The following is a 21,189-nucleotide window of genomic DNA, read 5'->3' on the forward strand; positions in this document are numbered from 1 at the left end:
ATTTCAGCAAATGACTAATCTAAACCCTTGCGTTCACTCCTACTTTGGCCCTTTAGAAGTGGCTCAAACCCATAAATCACCAATCCTCCTCCTTGTAACAAAGGAAAACCAGATGATAATTTTTCATCTTAAAGCAAAACCGAGGTAGATACAAACAAGCCGACAGCTTACAAAGCCGTGCCAAGCTGTCCATACGGTTGTTGGACCAGGACTCATAGTGCACAAAACCCAGGATGTGGTTTCAATTTGCCAAGAGGCCAAAGAAAAATGTATATTACTGTAAAAAAATTATTTATATCCTGTAAAAAATAAATTTTATCCTAATTTCTTGGTACTCCCTCTAAGTCTATATCATGATTGACATTATCGTCAGAATTGGCCACTCTCACACTGTGACACGTTTGAAATGGTTTGCAAGTACAGACGTGCATACGTTACACTTACATGGTGGCAAAGTACTTTTCAAAGCAGAGGGCATGCAGAACCCTTCCCACAGCAAGGTCCTCGTGAGAGGAACAAACACCAATGCCTCATTTGCCATGTGAATGCTGTGCTTTTTAACAATCCTTCCAGCTGACGTAACACAGAGTTAAAGGACCCGTGTGACACCAGGATCTCAAAATACGACACTGGCTGTAACCACAACTGAGAGTAGAGCGAGGTTAGGTCAGGAACAGAGGAGTCATGGCTTGCTCCGGGGAAGGCAGAACGTTCTAGCACTGACAAGGGAAGGGCTGCCTCCAGCCTCGGAGCCTGTGCAGGGCAATCCCATATCCCATCTGCACAGCATCGTACTTACCGCAGGGCCAGCTGCTGCAGGACCGGGGCTACCGGCACCCTCTGTGTCACCAGCCTGGCTTTGTTCCTCAGGACCCCGAGTGACAAGGATCCTGAAGTGCTGCTGCCTCGTGCCCTGATCCGGCCTGATTTTAAACAGACAGCCCTGCCCTTGAGGAATCCTCTCTACTGAACCACTTCGAGAGATTTCTGCCCCACTTCTGCCATTTCCATGTGGTTCTGAATCCAATCCATCACCTCTGGGGCTGGTTTCTTCTGTCGGCAGCTGGACAGGGTAGGAAGTGCTCCTTTCTAGCTGGATCCGAGGATACCTGACCAGCCGGTCCCCTTTCGTGCCAGTGAAACCAAAGTTGTATTCGCCACCTGTGCCACTTGCCTGTGGCTGCTGTAACTGGAGCACAAACAGCTTCTTCCCTGCATTCGCTGACATATCCGGCACGTGCTGCAAAGACCAGCGCCGGGGTTCAGGGGTGGGAGTGTTATTCAGAGCCTCGGACCCAAAAGGCAACAGAGTCACCTGTGGTACGTCTGTGCTTGATGCCCGATGCTGGATCCTCACTCCACTTATGTTTAAACCTGAAGCCGCTACATTGCCCTCATCCTCCCGGGCAGCTGACAGAGCATCCTCACTCTGCATGTTAGGAGGAATACTGCAAACCACTCTGCGGTTAGAGCAAACAGTTCCGTTCATCTGCTGCCCTGACTCTCCTATCGGCCTTGGGGGGGAACTTCCCGGAGTGCCCTCTGGACTGCTTGGACAAGAAGAATGGTTTTCCGCAGAGGGTGCATAGTGCTCCCTGAAGTCAGAGAACTTACAAGACAGCGTCTCCTCCGGAGATTCCAGAGTTGCACACTCATCCGCGCAGCCGTTCACCGCTTTGCACTGGAGAGAGATCTGCATGGACGAGCTTCTGGTGGGACGCACATCCATGCTGCTCAGCAGCTGGGGAATAAACATGGATGTACTCCTCTTTAACGAGCCCGCTTCTTTCAAATCCCCACCGCCGTATTCTGCTCCATGTTGGGCAAAAGTGTGAGGACTGCTTCTCCTTGGCAAAGTGTGGAATGCCATGAAAAAGTCATCTTCTCTCTCCCGGTCGAGAACCTCCGATTCTGGGGCTGTGTTGCTTCGCCCAGAGCCAAAATGAAACCGCAGCCGATGGGCCATGTTTTAACAGAGGGAACAGAGGGAGAGGGAGAACAGCAACAGTTCAGGCACTGCCAGAATTTAAAAACCAGAGGCATAAACTCCGAGAAAACGCGTCCCATCTGCCAATCCGTTAGCACTGCAGCCCTGCGAGCGACAGATAGCAGAAATAGCCCAAGTGGCAAGCAGCATTCCAGGCATGATTGGGTAGGAGCGTTGGGTGCTCCAACAGCCCGCGACATGGGGTAGGACGGTGGGAGTCACGTGGGCCGGCTCCCCCTTGCCATCCACGCTGCCGGGGGGTTTGTTTTCCCTTTTTTTTTTCCTTCCCTTTTAATGCCAGCAAGAGCCTGAAGCAGCACCTTCCCAGCTGCTGCTTTTCCATCAGAGCAGGGTGCCCCAGCGGGAGAGCTGGCGCAGCTGCCTGCGGTGCGGCTGTAAATCTGACCCACACCAGCCCTGCAGGGTACAGAGCGCACACATTTCACTGCCACAAATCTACCTCCACTGAGCGCTAAATGCTTCCGTCAGCTCCCCAGGCAAAATTATTGCAGGGTTCATGTTTTGGGGTGTGTTACAGCATGGCAGCACATGAATAAACACAGTCCTGCTCTGCTTTCAATCTTAACTGTGTGCATAACGTGAGCAAGCAGCAAACTTCTTCCTTTACGAAGCCCCAGCTCCCATCCCTGCAAATGCCCACTAACCCACACTGCCCCACGCCATCCCTTTTAACCATTAAGCATTGCACCAAACGAAGTAATCAGACATACAGCAAAGACTCCTCACACAATCAGAGCAGGAGAAATGTGCAGGATGGCAGGAGACAATGTTTCTTTTTCAGTTTTCCCAGGCAGCACAGGAGTGGAAACTGGAGGCGGGTGCTGCACGTCGGTTCGGACCGATCTGTCTTCAGCTCCGCACAGAAACTCTGCCCGCTGCTGGCGGGATTCCAGCAGGAGCGTTAGCAACACTACCCTGAGCATGACTGCCAGAAGGGAATACAGTTATGCTCTCTGGAAGTCAGAGAGCCTCAGGAGAAGAGCAGGCAGACAGGACCCCATACCATGGGCCACACACCCCATACAAGCTCAGGTGCAAGGCAGAAACAGAGGCCTGGGGATGCTCACACTTGACTGTGCTCATAACAGTGGTCAGTACGAAAGAAACACAGGTTAGAAACATGAGGCTTCCTCTCACCGCACGGACAGTGAGTCCTTAGGAGAACTCCAGAGCACAGGCTCTGGCAACAGCTCTGAGAACTTGCTGGTAGATAGTCGATGCTCTGGCTGGACACCGAAACCTCTACTGGCAAGCAGCCTGGTCTCAAAAGGCAGAACATGACCAATCGCTGGAGGAATGGGAACTGGAACCAATGTAGCTGCCAGCAGACGACACAATCCCCTATTGTGTGAAGTGGGCTGTGAGCCAGCAAGGAGGAAAACACAAATGGCTTTGGCCGAGCACTGGTGCTGTTTATCACAGAACCATGGGATGGTTTGGGTTGGAAGCCCACCCAGTTCCACCCCCTGCCATGGGCAAGAACACCTCCCACTGGATTGGGGTGGTCAAAGCCCATTGAAAAGCACTGAGCAAAAAGAGACATTGTTAGAACCTTCAGAAGACAAACCTCCAGAAGCTGGCTCTCCCACTGTGCTACCTCACCGGCACATTTCTACCTCACCCCTTGGGAAGGACACCATCACTGGTTCCACCTACGGCTGCACCAAGACTTTCCTTCCTTAACCACAACTGAGTAAGAAGCAGGAGGATGTTGGAAGACTTCTCTGGAAGAGATACCACACCATGCCAAACCCACTAATGACGTGCTGGGCATCATGAGGCAGAGGACCAAAAACCTAACAGAGAGCATTATTTTGCCATCCATAAACCTTCCTGCAGCCACACGTGAGCGCACAAGGTGCAGCTCTGGCAACCACAGCCCAAAGGATGCAGAGGGATTAAAAGGTGCAAGGAAAGGATCAGGGCATGAGGCAGTTGCTTTCCTAACTGGAAAGACTGGAACAATCGGTTGTCAGCAGAGACGCCTAAGGACGAACATAACGAGGTTTTCACTGTCCAAGCAGGGAGGCAAGGAGGGTAGCCAGCAGGGTACAACCTGCACGTGCAATGCTCTGTTAGTCCCCCAAACAGGCAGTTATTACGTTTCTACCCGCATTTCTGAGCACACTGACTGCAACACCATGCAAGAACACTTCTTCGAGATACGCTGTGTTTACACGACGTCCTGTGATAGGTAAAACACAACCGAGACAGGCACTCACCAGTCTGTTCTCATCAAACACTTCAAACAGGAGGCGATGGTTTGTTGGGTTTACCTATGAGAAAATACAAATAGGGTCACGTTAGGTTCATTACTTTACCTTGAGGATAACACACATGGGTACCAGTTCATACAAACACAGGCAAACCAAATAGGACTGAAAGGTTTTATGTAAATCTATAGTTTGATTTTAACTGGAGCACTGGAACGCGTTGTTTCTGAACCCTACTGCAACTGGAAACAGCAAGCAGTCAGCATCCAAAGCTCCACTCACTGCGTTCATTGCAAGACAGGGATGCACGTGGCTGAGAGGAGCCCAGAGGGGACGTCCCTGGGGCTCCAGGCAGCCACATGGCTGAGGGTCAGAAGGTATCTAAAAGCCCACTGGATCAGTTTGCTCCAAGCCCCATCCAACCTGGCCTTGAATGCCGCCAGGGTTGGGGCAGCCAGGACTTCTCTGGACAACCTGTTGTAAACACCACTGTGAGGAATAATGGGAAGCCAGTGGGAATTCTGTACCAAGACAGTTCCTATGGACTCTGTGTTATTTAAAAAAGTCCAAGTCCATATTTTCCTGTCAGAGTGCATTACACAAATCCAAACATTTCAGTAGCTAAAGTCGATGTGAGAGATCTGATCTATTACTCAGCAGCAACACCTAGAAAAGCTGTTTGGTACATGTTCAGAAATAAAAATTCCACTTCAACCTCAAACCCTGCGCATTAACAGTCACGTTGGTGGAAAAGATTTACCTGAGACACCCCACAGCCAACCACTAGGCTACGGACACCGTTCAGGCAATGTCTGTGTTTAACAGCCTACAATGATGCCTTGCCTCCAGTGGCTCTGGAAGGCTGGATTGTCAAACTCGCTGAAATTCTACCTGCCTTTTGCTGAGGAAGCCACAGCTGCACTAAAATTAAGTCATTTTTCCTCTGAAAAACATTTCATGGCAACTAAATAGCAAAGCTGTTATTGCCCTTCTTATTTATAGTACATTGTGTTTGATAAGCACTATTTGAATCCCTCCTTTACCACTTTCAAATAGTTAAGGTTGTTTTTTTCTGATAATACTCACTCACTTTTAGCTTTAACTTGGTTTTCATCCAGAAAATTTTAAATTAACTATAAGAAAGCATATTTTGACCTTTTTGCCAAGGAACAGAAAGGCCAAGAGAAATAATTTTCTCTGTCTTCCTTCTCTACATTTGTATTTCACTGTTTCTTCCCATGATGGCTTAAACTTCACCCAGCTCCTGGCAGTAACTCTGATTATTCACCACTGCATTAGCATTGTAAACACACAGCAAACATGCTATGCTAAAAATACACTTTCAAGTAACAAGAATTTTTTATTTGCCGGCTGAATCAACCCAAAACATAGTCTAAACGAACCCTCAAACTGTAAAACAACCCAGCTCTGGGTTAACTCAACGCCAATCTCTGCTGGTCACTGCAGCGTGACAGAAACAGAAGAGTAAGTCCGTTAGGTCAAGTGTTTTGTTATGAAAACATATAAAAAACAAACACAAAAGAAGCATCTTCCCAACCTAAGAAAATACTGTGACATGATGTAGGTATTATTATACATATTATTTTATTGTATTATAGTATAGTACATATTATATTACTGTACATGTTATAAGGCTGATTGCAAGTGAAGAGAAACTTACTCTAAAGTAAAATTCTTCATTCCATTTTGGATTCAAAGTCTGTAAAAGAAAGAAACATATTTTTTACTAACATTTATTTTAGGTTGCCATGTTTCAGTCATCACAATGTGCATGCTAGTGACAATTTTCGGAGGGGGAAGAAAGGACCACGCCACAAAAATATCGGGGGGGGGGGGGGCGGAAATCGCCATTGAATTATTTAGTGATTCTCTCTGTAGTGAACTGCAGGTGGGAGGATGAGTCGGGTGCTTCTGGAATAGCTGCCCATTATAAATAGGATTCTATGAGCAAAAGGTGAATCACCGAGAACCTATAGAAATAAAACCTGAAGACATTTTGTTCTCAAGATGCATTGAAATCCTCACAGATAAAAAGGTACTTTTCAAAAAAGCAGGCCAACTTTAGGGCTACAAACCTGGGACAGCTTTGTCCTAGGAGGTAAACAGCAAAGAGAAAAGCTCAACAGGAAAGGATATCTCTCTGAACAGGCCGGATGCCCTCCCTGACCACCCATGGAGGGTTCAATAGAATCACATAGAATCACCAGGCTGGAAAAGACCTCTTGGATCATAGAGTGCAACTATTCCTATCTGCCACTAAACCACATCCCTGAGCACCTCGTCTACCTGTCTTTTAAATACTTCCAGGGATGGTGACTCAACCACCTCCCTAGGTATCCCGTTCCAGTGCCCGATGACCCTTTCTGTGAAAAATTGTTCCTCACCAGAGGAACAACTGGCTCCAATCCCCTAAAACTGTGTTAGAACAAAGCAGGAGAATCCCTGCTGTTCCCTTCAACTCCCTGACACAGAAATAACAGAGCCTTTGCACCAAGGACGCAGAGGCTCACCCAACTGCACTTCCCTAAGACAGAGACCAAGGAGACAGTAGTTCAACATGCCCTGGGGTGATCTCAGCATCCCAATCACTGCCCAGCCCCTTCCCCTTGGGCTGAGGCTGGATCTCAGCCCACAGACAGGTCCTTAATTACAAATGAATAAAATACTGCCATGAAAGCCCTGCTGTAGCGAATGCAGGGGGGAAAGGAGGACAAAGGAAGCGATGGTACAAAGATTGAACTCTAAATCTGTATAAATGCCTATGCAGGCAACTAACAAATGTACTTGCCCAAGAGCGTTCCTTCCCAGAGAAAGGGAACAGAGCTGAGGAAGGGTCTGGAGCGCAGTGGTTCTGGGAGCAGCTGAGGGTCCTGAGGCTGAAGAAGAGGAGGTTGAGGGGAGACCTCATTGCGCCCTGCAGCTCCCCGAAAGGAGGTTGTGGGGAGGTGGGTGCTGGGCTCTGCTTCCCAAGCGACAAAGGATGGGGCCAGAGAAAATGGCCTCAGGTTGCACCAGGGGAGGTTTAGATTGAATATCAGGAAATATTCCTTCACAGAAGGGGTTGTCAAGCCGTGGCAGAGGCTGCCCAGGGCAGCGGTGGAGTCCCCATCCCTGGAGGGGTTTCAAAGCCATATGGCCGTGGTGTTTAGGGACAGGGTTCAGTGGTGGAGTTGGCAGTACTGGGTTTATAGTTAGGCTAGATGATCTTAAAGGTCTTAAAGGCACCAAAATGATTCTGGGATTCTGTAACCAGTCTTACGACAGAGCAGGAAAATATCTCATGAAAGAAAAGACTATTGAAAAGATGGGAAGATGAACAGAGTAAAATGAGAGTAGGAACAGGGGTCGGGGGCAGAGAGGGACTTACAGCTTTTTTTCCTTAAGGAGCACAAGTCTGTCCAGTTAAAAAAATGAAGCAACAAGGAAAAAAATTCACAGAATCAAAATGTTAATTTTTCAACCTGTGTATACATTAAACGCAGCCATTATCAACAAGAGAGGTTCCATGTCATTTAACAGATGAAGCTCGGTCTCATACGAAACGTGAGAGAACTACTGTCAGTCTGTAATGCATTACCTGTGAATGCTGCTTACCCAAAAACACCAATTTCAGGCAATATTTGATATATGGGGCAGCACAACTGTTGGTCAATGCCCCAACAGAAGCCTCTTGCACTCTCACAAGTCAAACAATGAGCAGGTCAAGCCAGAAAGCACAGATGCTAGATCGTAGTAAAGGAGAAATCCACTTGAAGAGGAAGGCTCCTGAAATAACCTCCTGAATAACCTCAGCAAGGGTATTCCCAGAGAAACAACACCAAAAGAGCTCTTCAGCAAACAGAGCTGCTTCCTAAATAGGGCAAGGATCGCATAGATAAGGAGCTGCCAGGAGTCACACTGTGCTAGATCTTCCAGAGGACATCAGAACTGACACATACTACTTTAGAGTATAGGGTTGAAACCCTATAAATAAAGTGGGAACACGGGAAGCAAGGTTGCTCCTGAGCAATGGAGCTCCATGGGGGAATGAAGCATGTCTTGAACAGCTTTGGGAAGCAATGTTGGGAAACACTGGGAAAGCAGAACAGCTAAGAGGGGTTGGTGCTGTCACAACTGACAGAGAACTGAAGTCTCCAGAGCTGAGCACAGCCACAGTGCAGAACCAGGATGATCTTCATCCAGTCTTGTGAACAAATCCACACATGGAATCAGAAGCCCAGCAGCAAGAATTTTAACAAAGCATCGTACAAGATCATAAGATGGCAAACAGCAGACGCAGCCTTTGCTTCTGCGGAAGAAGAGGAGAGTGTTTCTAGCAGGCCACTCAGAACAGCTCCAAAGGGAACAGAAGAAATCATTCCCATCTTACAGTCCGAATAACTGCATGTGTGGAGAGAAGTGAATCAAAATAGAGAGTCTCAGCAATTCAGCAGAGCTCACACCAGATGCACCTGAAACGTTCCCGAGAACTACTTTAGAGTAAGGAAGCAACACAGATCCCCCACCCCTGTGGCTGTAGCTCAGCCCTGCAGGAGGCTTGGCACGGTGGATACCCCCATTGGGCACAGCATGGGGCGTCTGTCATGAAAAGAGAAAACTGCCATTCCTGCTGCCTTCTCCAAGTCACCCACTGAGCCAGGGAAGGCAGAAGAGGGCAGAAAACTGAAAACCAGAGAAAGGTCAGAGGTCATCATCTTGAAAGAAGAGTTTGGAGCTGAAGGAGAGCATCAGCAGTGCCTGTCAGAACTGCTCCGGGGATCTACTATGCTCAGCATTTTTTGTTCACGATTTTAACTCAAAGTCAAGGCGCACTAACAATATTTGGTACTTATGGAATAAAGGGAGATACCAAACTGCTGAGGCAGAATAACGCATTGAGGGCAGGGGTCTTGAGATGCAATGTAACAAATGAAACCAGAAACAAACAACTGGGACTTTCCAGTAGATGAATTCATATAACCACTATGGAAGCAGTGGAGAAAGGCCAGCTTTAACTGACAGAAGAAACAGTGAAGAGAAGCAGAAGCAATCCCAGGATACGTGATCATCACCATCCCATTCTCCACCCTCCATCTACAGTTGGATGTGCAAACATCATCCCTCACCTCCTCCTGCCTCAGAGCCAGGAGGTCATCTCCTCCTTGACACCACCCATCTAATCCTTTCACATCTTTACTGCGTTTTATTATTTACGGTGGTCTCAGCAGCTTGCTTCTCCTCTGTTCCCATGGGTACAAAGCTGGTAAAGCACAGCAGTGATGTTACACCCTGACTCCAATCTCACGCTCTCACTGCAGCCTTTCCTGACCCTTTGCTCTACAGCCATGACATCCCAAATGCACAGGAGATGAATACACCATCATCTCTTTAGCAATCACGTTTCTACACCAGCAGCACCCTTCAGATTAGGGCACTGTTACTCGAATAGGAGTAACCAGCATTAACCAGGAAATCTTCTAAAAATCACTTTCACTCTCCAACATCGAAGATGCCCCAGGTGCTGTGGAAGGTTCTGATTCAGCCTTCCTTACTTCCAGGACTTCTCATCACATGGAACATTCTGATCCCAGAACAGCAGTGCTCTATTTTGTGTTTGCAATAACAACATTTTCCTCACTGTTCCATTGTGCAATGATGGTTTCAGCAGAATCACTGTTGATTTTAAATATCTCCATAAAAACAACTTGTTATTTTCCCTTACTTTTCACACAGGTTATGGCTTTCTTCCACCCTGCCATCACTGCCAGCAAATTCAAAACAAATAAATCAACCCATCAATTCTTGCAATGACAAGTATTCCCTGGTGGAATTTGTGTTTGTGTGCAATGAAAGTAAGAAACTACACAAAATTTAATGTTGGTTCTAATTAAAAATGAAATTATTTTCCCGCTCATTTCCCCCTTTCCTTCCAGCACATCTTCTGACACTGAAGACACACAAGTTTGTTTTCTTATTATGGTTCAAAAAAGAAGTATATTATTCTGTTTATTCTGTTGCTATACAGGTACACAACAATTTAAGTAAGCGCTGTATTACATTCTAGAAGTGTTTTCCAGTATTCTTAGCACTTCCAAAGCAATAGAATAACGAAGGAGCAGATACATACCTTCTTAATGGTCTTCGTCTGCACCAGAGCGAGTTCTCTGTTCTCATCTGCTACATACAACGAGAGTTTCACGTATGGGTCGCTGCAAGAGAAGATGCCACACTTAATGGGAAGGTAAGTTTACAGTAAGACATAATTTCAGTATAAACCTGTCACTGAATTGGACAACAGCGGCTCTAACTGCTCCCAGGAGAAGTGTTTTCACTGGTGACTGTAACAAGGTACTGAAACAGTTAAGATAGGCATTTGAATGTGTGCAGTGAAATACAAATCACAGCATTAAAGCCGATTTAACTCACAGCTCTGGCCCATTGCTACAGACAAGCACCACTTGCTCACACATGCCACATACAACGCTCATTGTGCACCCAACAGCCAACACCTGGACTGCAAGTACCCATCCCGCTCCAGCCACTGGCATCAAGCCCCTTACCTGCATCCTGGGTAACGTGAATGAAGCAGATGCCCCCCTCCATGCCCCCTTCCATTTGGAATAGCACACTGACCCTGCTCGCTTTGCATTCCCTTCTCATTACCAGGTTGCTGAAGATCACACACTCTCACAGAGATTTGCAGAAATGCTTTGACCTCCATTCAAATCAAATTTCAAGATCAACGAATCAGAGGAAACATTGCATTTGCAGCTGCAGGGTAGAATAACCGGTACCTCGAGCTCCATGGAGCAGTAAGTGGAACCACCACGATAGCTCTTTTCTATCAGAGTTTGTGCGCACTTGGGGCAAGCCTTGATCACTGTGCCAGGATCAGCCAAGCAGAGACAGATCTGCCCTGAGATCCCCCTCCCAACCCCTCTTCCTCTTTGCAGAAGGAAAAGGAAGTAGAGATATTCCAGAGACCACACAGTGCTCTCCATGAGTGATACAAAACATGCCACTAAAGGAGGCCACTGCTTTTATCCCAATTCCAGTTGTCTAGCACTGTCGTCATGCTGTAGGTTTCTACCCTCTACATCCATACTTTCCATTCCTTTCAGCAGGAGACAGTAGCTGTCAGGAAGGGGTGTTGTCGTGGGACGCTCCATGACACCAGTATAGGATGGCAATCTGCTGGGTCCTTCCCAGCACCAGCAGCTGTGTACTGCATCCACTGAGAGCGCTAAACGCCACAGGACCCCCTGGGTCTGAAGAAGAGAATCTACAGGATAGCTGGAGAGAGACTTCACCAGGGCCTGCAGTGACAGGACAAGGGGTAAAAACATTTTTAAACTGAAGGCAGGTAGGTTTACGTTGGAAATCACAAAGGAATGTTTTCCCATGAGGGTAGCGAGGTCCTAGCCCAAGCTGCCCAGAGAAGTTGTGGCTGCCCCAACCCCGGAGGGCAAGAGTTGTCACACCATTATTTCTAAGAGAACTGACCGGCTGGGTCAGGGACATTCAGGATTATCCATTTGCCAGGGTTTTGACGACTCTCATACCTTGCTGTTCTCCTAACTCTTAAACTGCTGTAGAAGTACAATTATCAGCCTTCAGTTGAACCTCAGCGTGAACAGGCACACATCGAGCTCTTGGGGGGGACAATGGAAAGCACTGCTGACTTAAACTCTGAAAATAATAAAAACCCAAGCCCAAATTGATCAGCATCCTTTACAAACCCCGTTATTTCAGAGGACTCTGAAACTGGGGCCCAGGACTAGTTTCCCATTCGTTCACTCGAGTCTGGAACCGCATTTGCTACGTTTTCTCATCACAGCTTTGGAAGCGCATCCCAAAACATGTTTCACCAGAGACACGATGTGTTACTTATTTAGCTTAAACCACAAAAGCCAGGGTGGAGAGCAGAGGCTTGCGTGATAGAACAACAAAATCACCCAGCCGTACTCAGCTCTGGTTTTATTTTAAAAGCTGAAATCACCTTCCCAACTAGAACATTTGGTAGCACTGTTACGTAAGTGCGTATGTGCCCAGCCTGTCACACGCCTGCAAAATTCACATTCCAAAACTGCCACCTTATTTCAAAGAAAAGGAGTCTAGCACAAGCTGATCATTTTGCTTCTGCAAGAAAAGCAGTCATGTTCCCTTTGTGTTACCTCTTTCCCACCTCTGTCCCGCATACATGGAAGGAGCTCATCCACAGCTCAGGAACTCTGTCTAGGGAAATACCAACACCCTCAGACATGATGGCAGAGGCGTTTTCTTGCAGTGATGGCCAAATCCAGCTCTTTCCATGCGCTTGAGGGGAGCTCTATCTCACTACTGAACAACTTCATACAGCACCCTCTCCCACCCACTCGGCCCCACCAAGGCCACCACTGTCTCTTCTGTGCCTAGTGCTGATGGGCACCGTAAAGTCCTTCTTGAGCCCCTCAGGCACGTGCCCTCCACTATTCTCGAGCAACATAATATGTTTGAACATTCCCCAAAACTACTAACTCCAGATTTATGTCAGGTACATGTGCAGACCTCAAGTCATCTACTTCCCATGGAACCAAGAAGACTGGAGACTCTGGGTCAGCCCCATTTGGAGAGAAGGGGGCCGAGAGGCGACCTCATCAATCCCTTCAGCTTCCCAAGGAGGGGACGTGGAAAGGGAGGTGCTGAGCTCTTCTCCCTGGTATCCAGGGTCAGGATGCCTGGAAATGGCTCAAAGCTGGGCCGGGGAGGATCAGACAAGCCATGAGGAAGCATTTCTGTACCAAGAGGGTGGTCAAACCCTGGAAGAGGTTTCCTGAAGAGGCAGGCAGTACCCCAGGCCTGTCAATGTTTGAGAAGCGCTTGGGCACTGCCCTAAACAACATTAACTTTTGGTCAGCCTTGAAGTGGTCCAGCAGCAGGACCAGAAGGTCTCTGTACCTCCCTTCCAACTGAATTAGTCTATCCTATTCCATAGCAGTGACTCCTTCATGTCCAGTTCTAACAATCCATATGCAAAAGACTGATCTGTCAGTTTTGAATTCAAAGCCTTGTCAAAAGGTTCATTTTCATCATTTTGCAGAGAGAAGGGAGGGAGCATCCCCCTCCCTGCCTGCAGCCCGGAGCCAGCCTCTCTCAGCTCCACAGCAGGCACACACTACAACCCTGGTGTTCTCCAGCCACGCTCGACCCTCACTGGGGCAGACTAGGACAGACCGAATTCCAGTCTCTTAACTTAACCTCCATTAAACTGGAAGGAAGGAGAACAAGCAGAGGTATTTGAAATTCCCCTGGTCTTACACTCCTGCACTGGAATTGGGGGAACGCTGCATTGTTTGCAGGTGCTCATCCCCTCCTTACCTGTAAGGCCAGCAGCATACTCCAGGCATGACAGACTGAATATGGGAGAAGTAAAAGGTACAGAGAAAGGGACACCAGCTCAGGTAAATCCACCAGAACTCACTTGCCAGGTTTAATCTCCCAGGCTGCAGGGAAGCAAAGTGCCTAGTTAGTATCCAGCCGGAGGCTGAGGCACCTTTCTCCCAACCTGCTCTTCTAAGGTAAGAAAGGGCTCCTCGCTTCTAAACTTTTGCCACGCAGAATGCTGCAATACAAAGGACCACGAACACTGCTAGGTAGCGGCACCCAGAGCAGACCCACACTACAGGACCCAGCCGAGTTCTGCCCACCACAGCCAAACACCTTGTGGGAATGCACATTCGGGTAAGCGTGCAGGCTGCCGTCCGCAGGCACTATCATAGATGCACTCTTACAGGTAACACCCCTTCAAAACACAGTTTACCAACTCAGATCACATACACCACCCTCAAACCCACTCATCTCAACAAGTCTCTGAAAATCACGGGAGCCCCGTGAACAGCAGTCACCATCAGGGCTGAAGCAGATCACCCCTTGCAACAGGAAGTTCCTTGGACTTGAAAATGATTTACAGAGTCATACAAACATGTTTATGGACAGCTCTGTGTATGCAGGCACTCAGCAGAGCTTAAAAAATCCGTACCTCATAAAATGCAAGATGAGTATTTCTAAAAGAGAAACAAGATCCTGCTTGCACTGTCACACAAGTCTCGTGTGCTGTGACTAAAGCAAGGCAGAGAGTGATTAACCACGCTAGAATAAAGGAACTAAGGAAAGGAGCCTTACCTTCCCTTTCCTGGAAAAGTCAAACTCGCAGTCCATCATGCCTAAGCATCCCTAATCTCACCTCTCCACCCAAAATCCCAGCACCCTTTCACAGCCTTCACGTTTTCCTGCAGCATTTTATTTCCCAAAGCAAGGCTCACACCTCCTCTGGCACCACGAGCAATGTAGCAAGGCTCGGTTCAGGAGCTGCTGAGGGTAATGACTCATGGCATAGGCAGCTGCAAAACAGCACCCGTGGCTCAAAGAGGGAGCCAAAAATTAGATATCAAACTCCACCTCCAGCATCTCCACCTTCCTAGGCTGTGTCCTAGTGAAGAGTGACAAGATCAGATTCCTTCTACAGCTTTCCTTTGTTAAACCTCCCAGGGCATGACAAAAAACTCAGTTTGCTAAATGTGTCTCCAAATAAAAGTATAAGGAACATAGTATTCTTGCATTTTCCTTGAAGCCACCTCTTGTTCAGCATCATACCAACTGATGAGAGAGGGCACAATGCCTGAGCCTCTTCTAGGACCTAACTGAGTGCTGCTGCTAGAAGCTGGCTCACCCCACCACACGCTTCTGTTCCCATGCTCGCCCCTCTTCTGTCAACAACCTGTGTCTCACATGGCCCTGCAATAAGCCTGCCTGCCTTTCACCCTAGGCTGCCACAAACCCAGGCAAGATCCTTCATCCAGCCCACCGCAAAGCCCCAGGAGTGTTTGTGCGGGTTGGTGGGAGGTGGGACAAGCAGCTAAGGACAAGGATGGTGGGACTGTCCCTGCCACACGACATGCCAGGCAGGGGAGGCTCTCGGACAGAACAGCAGTGGTCTTACCCTCCTGTCCCAAAGTCCCCACTACTCCCACAGCTTTTATGTCAGCCAGGACAAAGTGAGCCAATTCAGAGTGGGAAGGGACAACTTACTCTACAGAGAGTAAGGCTTTGGGTTAGAGTTGCTCCCACAAATAGCTGTCCTCGACCCTTCCAGAGGACCAAATTGAAGATGACTGTCAGCTATTGTTGATGGGCTTCCTGCTCAGCAAAGGAAAGAGTGGTACAAGCACAAATCCAGCATCACAGATTTCACAGGTGTGAAGTGTCATCTCCCCTAGAAAGCCCAGCTCAACTCCAGGCTGCTCACCATAACCCCAACTATAGGTGACACGAGCCCCCACGTCCTTGGCTGCTGCAGGTGGGTGCAGGAATCCCAATGCAGGAGCAGAATGAGATTGGACAAAAGGCAGAAGGCAAAAGAAACGTATAATTAGTCCATGGAATTCACTGTGGCTAGAGAATTATCCAGGTTCAAAAGGGAACACCTTGGTCATGTGTATAATAAGAGCAATCTGCTAATTACATCAAACGCTTTGGAATCCTCCGGCCTGAAGCCTGATGTTAATCTTTGCTTACTGAGGTTAAAGCTGGACCCAATAAGCAGCACCTTATTTTCTTGCTCATATTGTCTGAGTTAGGTGGTAGAGCTCGCTGCAAAGGCCAGACCTCCAACACTCACAGGTTGAAAAACCCTGGATTCAGACTTAAAAGGAAATCTAACTCGGGGCAGCCTGCTAAGTAGGAGGTTCTTCAGTGCCAAATAATGAGCTGGCTATCTTTTATCTAAATATATGCACTAGGAAAGAAAATCACATCCTCACCAGCAGGGAGGAGGATTATTTTTCCAGTAAATTCATCCTCTTCCCACATGAAGTCTTTACCAAGAGCACCCAGGTTTCATGGAGATTCCTCCTCTTTTTCAGCACCAAACGGAGAGGCCTGACAGTCTCTCTTCCATGGATATCTACCTCAGCAAAACTGAAATTCTTAGGGATGATGAAGTCACATGAAACAGGTAAATAAAGACCTCCTCACCTAATATAATTTATCATTAGATAAATATATTTGGCAGATCCCAAATAACTCTAAATTTAGTGTTCTAAGCTGTCTCAGTCAAAGTCTTGAAAACTGTCTGTCTGAAATGATTCAGATGAGATCTTGGAAAGAAATGTTTTCCTTAGAGGGTGGGGAGGCCCTGGACCAGGTTGCCCAGAGAAGTGGTGGCTGCCCCATCTCTGGAGGTGTCCAAGGCCAGGCTGGATGGGGCCCTGCCCATGGCAGGGGTTTGGAATTGGATGGGCTTTAAGGTCCCTCCCAACCCAAACCATTCCATGATCCTAAGATCCTATAAGACTCATTCCCCGTGGCCTCGTTAGAAGGCATTTAAAGGATGAACTAAGTGAAGTCTTGAGCGCAGCAGGCACCTTTACTAACAGAAACAGAAATGCACTACAGAAATGCACTTAACAGCAACACTTTGTATGCCAGAACAGGAGGAAAAAACAAACGGAGCCAAGAAAATTCTTCCTTATTTTAGAGATGATCGAGAATCTGCCATGAGTCATCACCTAAGATGAAGCCCTTAGCTATAGAGACAGTTCTTTGTCATGAGCATGCGTTTATTAAGCTGGATTTAAGAAAAGCTTGCGTGCGCAGGGTTGGTGGGTGCCTGCCAAAGCTCTGCAGCTACAGCTGCAAGGAGAAGGCAGTTGCTTTCAAATAAGGCAAAGGAGGCTGCCGGCATGAATTACCGCAGAGAACAGATCCAGGGACTCTAACCAGAAACTGCTGAGAGGGGAAGCTCAGCTTTCTTCTGGCGTGGCGTTTTGCAGTGAGGTTCTGATGAGATTCACCATCACACTTCACATCTTATCATGCTGCTCCTTCTGGCAAAGGAGGTACCAGGGAAGAAAGAAGTGCAAGATGAGCTATTCCCCCATCAAACAGTTTCACACCAGTCTACGCTCAGGATATGAACCTCCTCCAGTGCTAAAATTAAGAAGTGATCTTTTAAAATGGTTCATTTTCCAACTTTGGTCATATCGGTCAACATGACCTCTCAAACACAGGACTCCTGAGCAAGCCCCACGCTTCATTTTACATCTGCTCCCTATAGACACTTATAAAATCTGTATAAATTTACGAAACATTCACACGCAACCCAGTACATTACAAGTCACACTGTTTGCTGTGTCAATAACAGGAACTGGGGAGCGAAATGAGTGACCAAGCAGCATTGTAACTGCACCCACAGAAGGCACACATGAACATTCAAAGGAAGAGGTAGAAGGAGGACGAAGACCTGCCTCTCCGAGCCCACGAGAATGCAGTCAAACTAATGGTCAATGCAGAAATCCCTCTGACTGCTCAGAAGACGTGTGAGGAACAGCCCTGGGGGCCTGGTGGTCAGTGAGGCCACATACAGAGTACTGTGTCCAGTTCCAGGCTCCTCGGTGCGAGAGGGACATGAGAAGACTGGAGAGAGTCCAGCAAAGCCCCCAGGGATGGCTGAGGGACTCTGTCATGCCAAGACAGAGAGAGATCTGGGACTGTTCACCAGAGGAGGAAGCCTGGGGGGATCTTACCCATAGAAACACCTGAGGGGATGAAGATGAGGGAGCCAGACTCTTCTCCATGGTGCCCAGTGGCAGGAGAAGAGGCAATGGCACGAACTGCAACACATGAAATCGCACCTCAACAAAGAAATCTGTTTCACTATAAGGGTCTGCAATGAAACTGAACAGAACAGTTTAGCAGCCTCTAGCATCAGAGAGCTTAGTTCTACCCTTTGGAGCTGAGAATCTCCTCACAGCACTGCTAGAAACTGCGGTTTTCAGAGAAGTGAGCCCATTTTCAGGGACCCTATCCAATGCCGAAGCCATTAAATAAGTGATTACTCCGTACTATCAAATTGGAATTGGCTCCTGAAAATAGACCTCTGTCTTGGGCTTCTACCGGGGAAACAAACTTGTAAATGACTCAAAAACTTTCAAACTGCAGGAAACCTCTTACAATCCAGATACGCTGGAAGCCAAGCATTAAATCTGTGCTCATCCCTACGGTACAAGTACAAATCAAAGATATATATTACTAGAATAACATATATATCTACTGATTATTTGTAAACAACAGTGCAATAGTTTAATGGAATCACAGGCTTAAAAAAAGTTACATTTAATTGGATTATATTCTTTATTGATCTATTTCTGCATCAATTTATTCCCATTCATTTTCAATTAAAATAGAGTACTATATATTTATTCGCAAACTAACAGTTCTAGCAGCACTTCCCCCTCTCTGCTACAAAACTAGTTACAAAGAAGCCCAAAGCCTGCGCTCTACAGGCTGGAAGAGCAAGGACAAAGAACAGAACAGCCAAACCTCAGTCACCCACCCACGGTCTTTCACTTGTGCCACCTGGCTGAAGATTTAGCCCTGTGATTCCTGATAGGTGTTATTGAAATATCTTCTAATCAACCTTCTGTTGGTGAAACACTTCAAGGACATTATTTTATTGACTGCTCCAAAGAAGCAGCCCACCACTTGGGTTTTCCGTAGTCCAGAAAAGAGCAATCTGACAGCACCGCCGCTTCATAGAGAAGTAACCAACGCCAGACCCAGTTACCTTTCCTTTAGTCAGGGCAGGGAAAAGTAAAATGGAGACAACAGGGGTTTTCCCTGCCATTCTGCTCGCACGCTCCCTGAAGTTCTAAGCCTACTAAAAAAGGGAACCACAAGTCATGCCTGCCACCCTGTCCCAAACTCACCCGGCGCTGCTCCCACAGCGAGGCCCTTGGAATACAGACCGACTGACTGCTTCTTGGCAACATGTCCAAAACAAAGCTGAGCGTGCCCCTCGCTGTCCTCCCCCAGCAGGGGAACAGTATTTATGGAATAGGAGAGCATGGGACAGGAACCAAGCAGGCTTTAAAGCATGACAAAGTGGCAGCTGTGCAGTCACACTGGCAATGGCTGCACAGGTCCATCAACACTCAGAAACAGAGCATGGTTACTTGGGCTAATGGAGTCAGGGCACACACATTTCTTCAGGACAGTGCATTGTGGTCCCAGCAGCAAGTACAGGCTCCCATAGCAGTGATGCTGCTCCTCAGCAGGGCTCTGGCCTTCCCAGCCTGCACACCAGCACTCCCTACCCTCAACACCCCGACGTTACACCACAAGAAGGCAAGCCAAGGGTTGGCTTGGGCACCCCAGTACTGCAGGAGCCAGCTCAGGAGTCTTCCAAGCAGGAGTTGTTTCAGCATCCTGGTTACCTTTGCACCAAAAAGTTCAATCTAGAGGACTAATTCACAATTTATCAGGTCCTAAAACATAGACAGAGCCAGCCAGGTTGATTCTTTCCCTTCTCTTGGGCAGTATCAGCAGGCGTGAAACAATACATTGTGTGCCGCTGTATTTAAGGCCTTTGAAATATTATTTTAAAAATTATTTTAAAAGTGGAGCTCACAAATTGGTGCCAGCTAAGATTCATTCATATTCTCCTCTTCATGCACATAAAGAGTAACTAGGATACATGAAACCTGCTGAATAAAACCCTCTTGACCAAAATCTATGCTCTGCGAATATCAAACCTGCATCAGGATTTCCATCAGCAGAAGCAAGGAAGGCAACAACCCAGTTCTTCGGTTCATTTACAAAGACAATTCAGTGCAGAATCCATTTTCTTTCAACACACATCAGAAGCACTTACAGCAACAAAGTTCCCTCACAAGATGCTTTAGGATTTCCTTCTCGTCAGGCAATAATTTCTGCCTTCCTTTCACATAGCCCCAGCACAGCATATGACCATGAGACAAGGGGTTTTTAAAAATTAAATGCTTGCCCTCACGTCATGTCTTTGATAAAAATTGAATTTACTACAGCTTCAAAAAAGAGGATTTTTTTTTCCTTTCTCAAAGGAAAAAAACACCAAATTGTGATAGATTGTTCAGAATTTAGAGGAGTTAAGTTTCACCAGGATTTAGTGAAAAGCTGGCAGAGCTGTAAAGCATATTCAGCTCCTCTGGGTGACCTCCAGAGGTTTAAAAGGCACCAACACAAGCACTAACACTCATTAAACAAGGACTGCAAACAGTGTAAGAGCCACTTGAGATCTAAACGACCGGAGATCCTTCAATGTATACACATAATCCCAAGCCTGAAAATTCAGGACAGAAATACTGCACTCACAAAGGAGAAACTCCACCACAGAAAGCTTCCTCAGCTCTGACGGATCACTGTCCAAGCATCCCACCTGCAGACAGCAGGTGAGCAGCTGGGCTCCTGGAATAAAACACACCCTCCTGCTAGCACAGTCTTTCCGAAACTACAGGAGGAAAACAGAGTTACAGGCTCATCCTGCTGAGCAACACGTGTGTTCCTCTATCAGAAAGGAGAACGTAATTATGCTGGGACTGCCAATTAGCTCAGATGAAGAAGGAATAAATACACACTGCATCCCGGTACACTGCCAGACACACACAACCCCTCATCGCTGAGGGGCGGATGTCAGGCAGGCCAGAAGGAAAAATCGCAACACAAAGAGAAGGAGCTGCTGATCATCTCGGTCCATTTGTCAGTGATTTCACACGAGCGGTAGAGGAGGAAGAAAAGACTAAGTTCTGCCTCAGATATCCCAGACGACGAGGTGTCCCTTTTCCACCGGGGAGCCCGGGTTACCGGCGGGTGGGAGCGGCTGACGCTGAGGCCCACGCGCTTGTCCTAGAGAGCATTGCTCCTTAAGGGAATTACCTGAGGGAAGCAGCTTTTCCCCACGACAAGCTGACGAGCCCCTCGGAGCGGGGACCCTGCCGGGGAGCCCAGGCGCCGCCTGCCGGCCCCCGCGAGGCAGCGCGAGCCGGAGGGCGCGGGACGGGCAGAGCGTCGCGCGCGATGCGGGGGGGGGGGGGGGGGGGGGGGGGGGGGGGGGGCGCGCGACTCCAGCGCGAGGCAGGCACGGCTCTAGAGCGAGGCAGGCGCGCGTGGGGTCGG

General features: G+C 47.8%; 1 protein-coding gene across 10 annotated transcripts in view; it reads right to left on the reverse strand.

Annotated features, from left to right (window-relative positions):
• The window catches only part of NEDD4L (NEDD4 like E3 ubiquitin protein ligase), a 114,041-nt gene that overhangs the window by 54,615 nt on the left and 38,237 nt on the right, over positions 1 to 21,189 (reverse strand). For 3 of the 10 annotated variants that reach the window (XM_054053358.1, XM_009563352.2, XM_009563353.2), the window contains 3 exons: positions 10,349 to 10,430; positions 5,903 to 5,941; positions 4,231 to 4,284 (listed from right to left, as the gene is read on the reverse strand). In XM_054053358.1, coding sequence (XP_053909333.1) covers positions 4,231 to 4,284; positions 5,903 to 5,941; positions 10,349 to 10,430 — 175 coding nt within the window. Of the gene's footprint in view, positions 1 to 799; positions 2,017 to 4,230; positions 4,285 to 5,902; positions 5,942 to 10,348; positions 10,431 to 21,189 lie in introns of those variants that run through there. The other 7 variants (XR_008447615.1, XR_008447616.1, XM_054053353.1 and 4 more) reach the window with 4 other exon arrangements.

Source organism: Cuculus canorus, chromosome Z, assembly GCF_017976375.1.
Source record: "Cuculus canorus isolate bCucCan1 chromosome Z, bCucCan1.pri, whole genome shotgun sequence".
Classification (NCBI taxonomy): domain Eukaryota; kingdom Metazoa; phylum Chordata; class Aves; order Cuculiformes; family Cuculidae; genus Cuculus; species Cuculus canorus.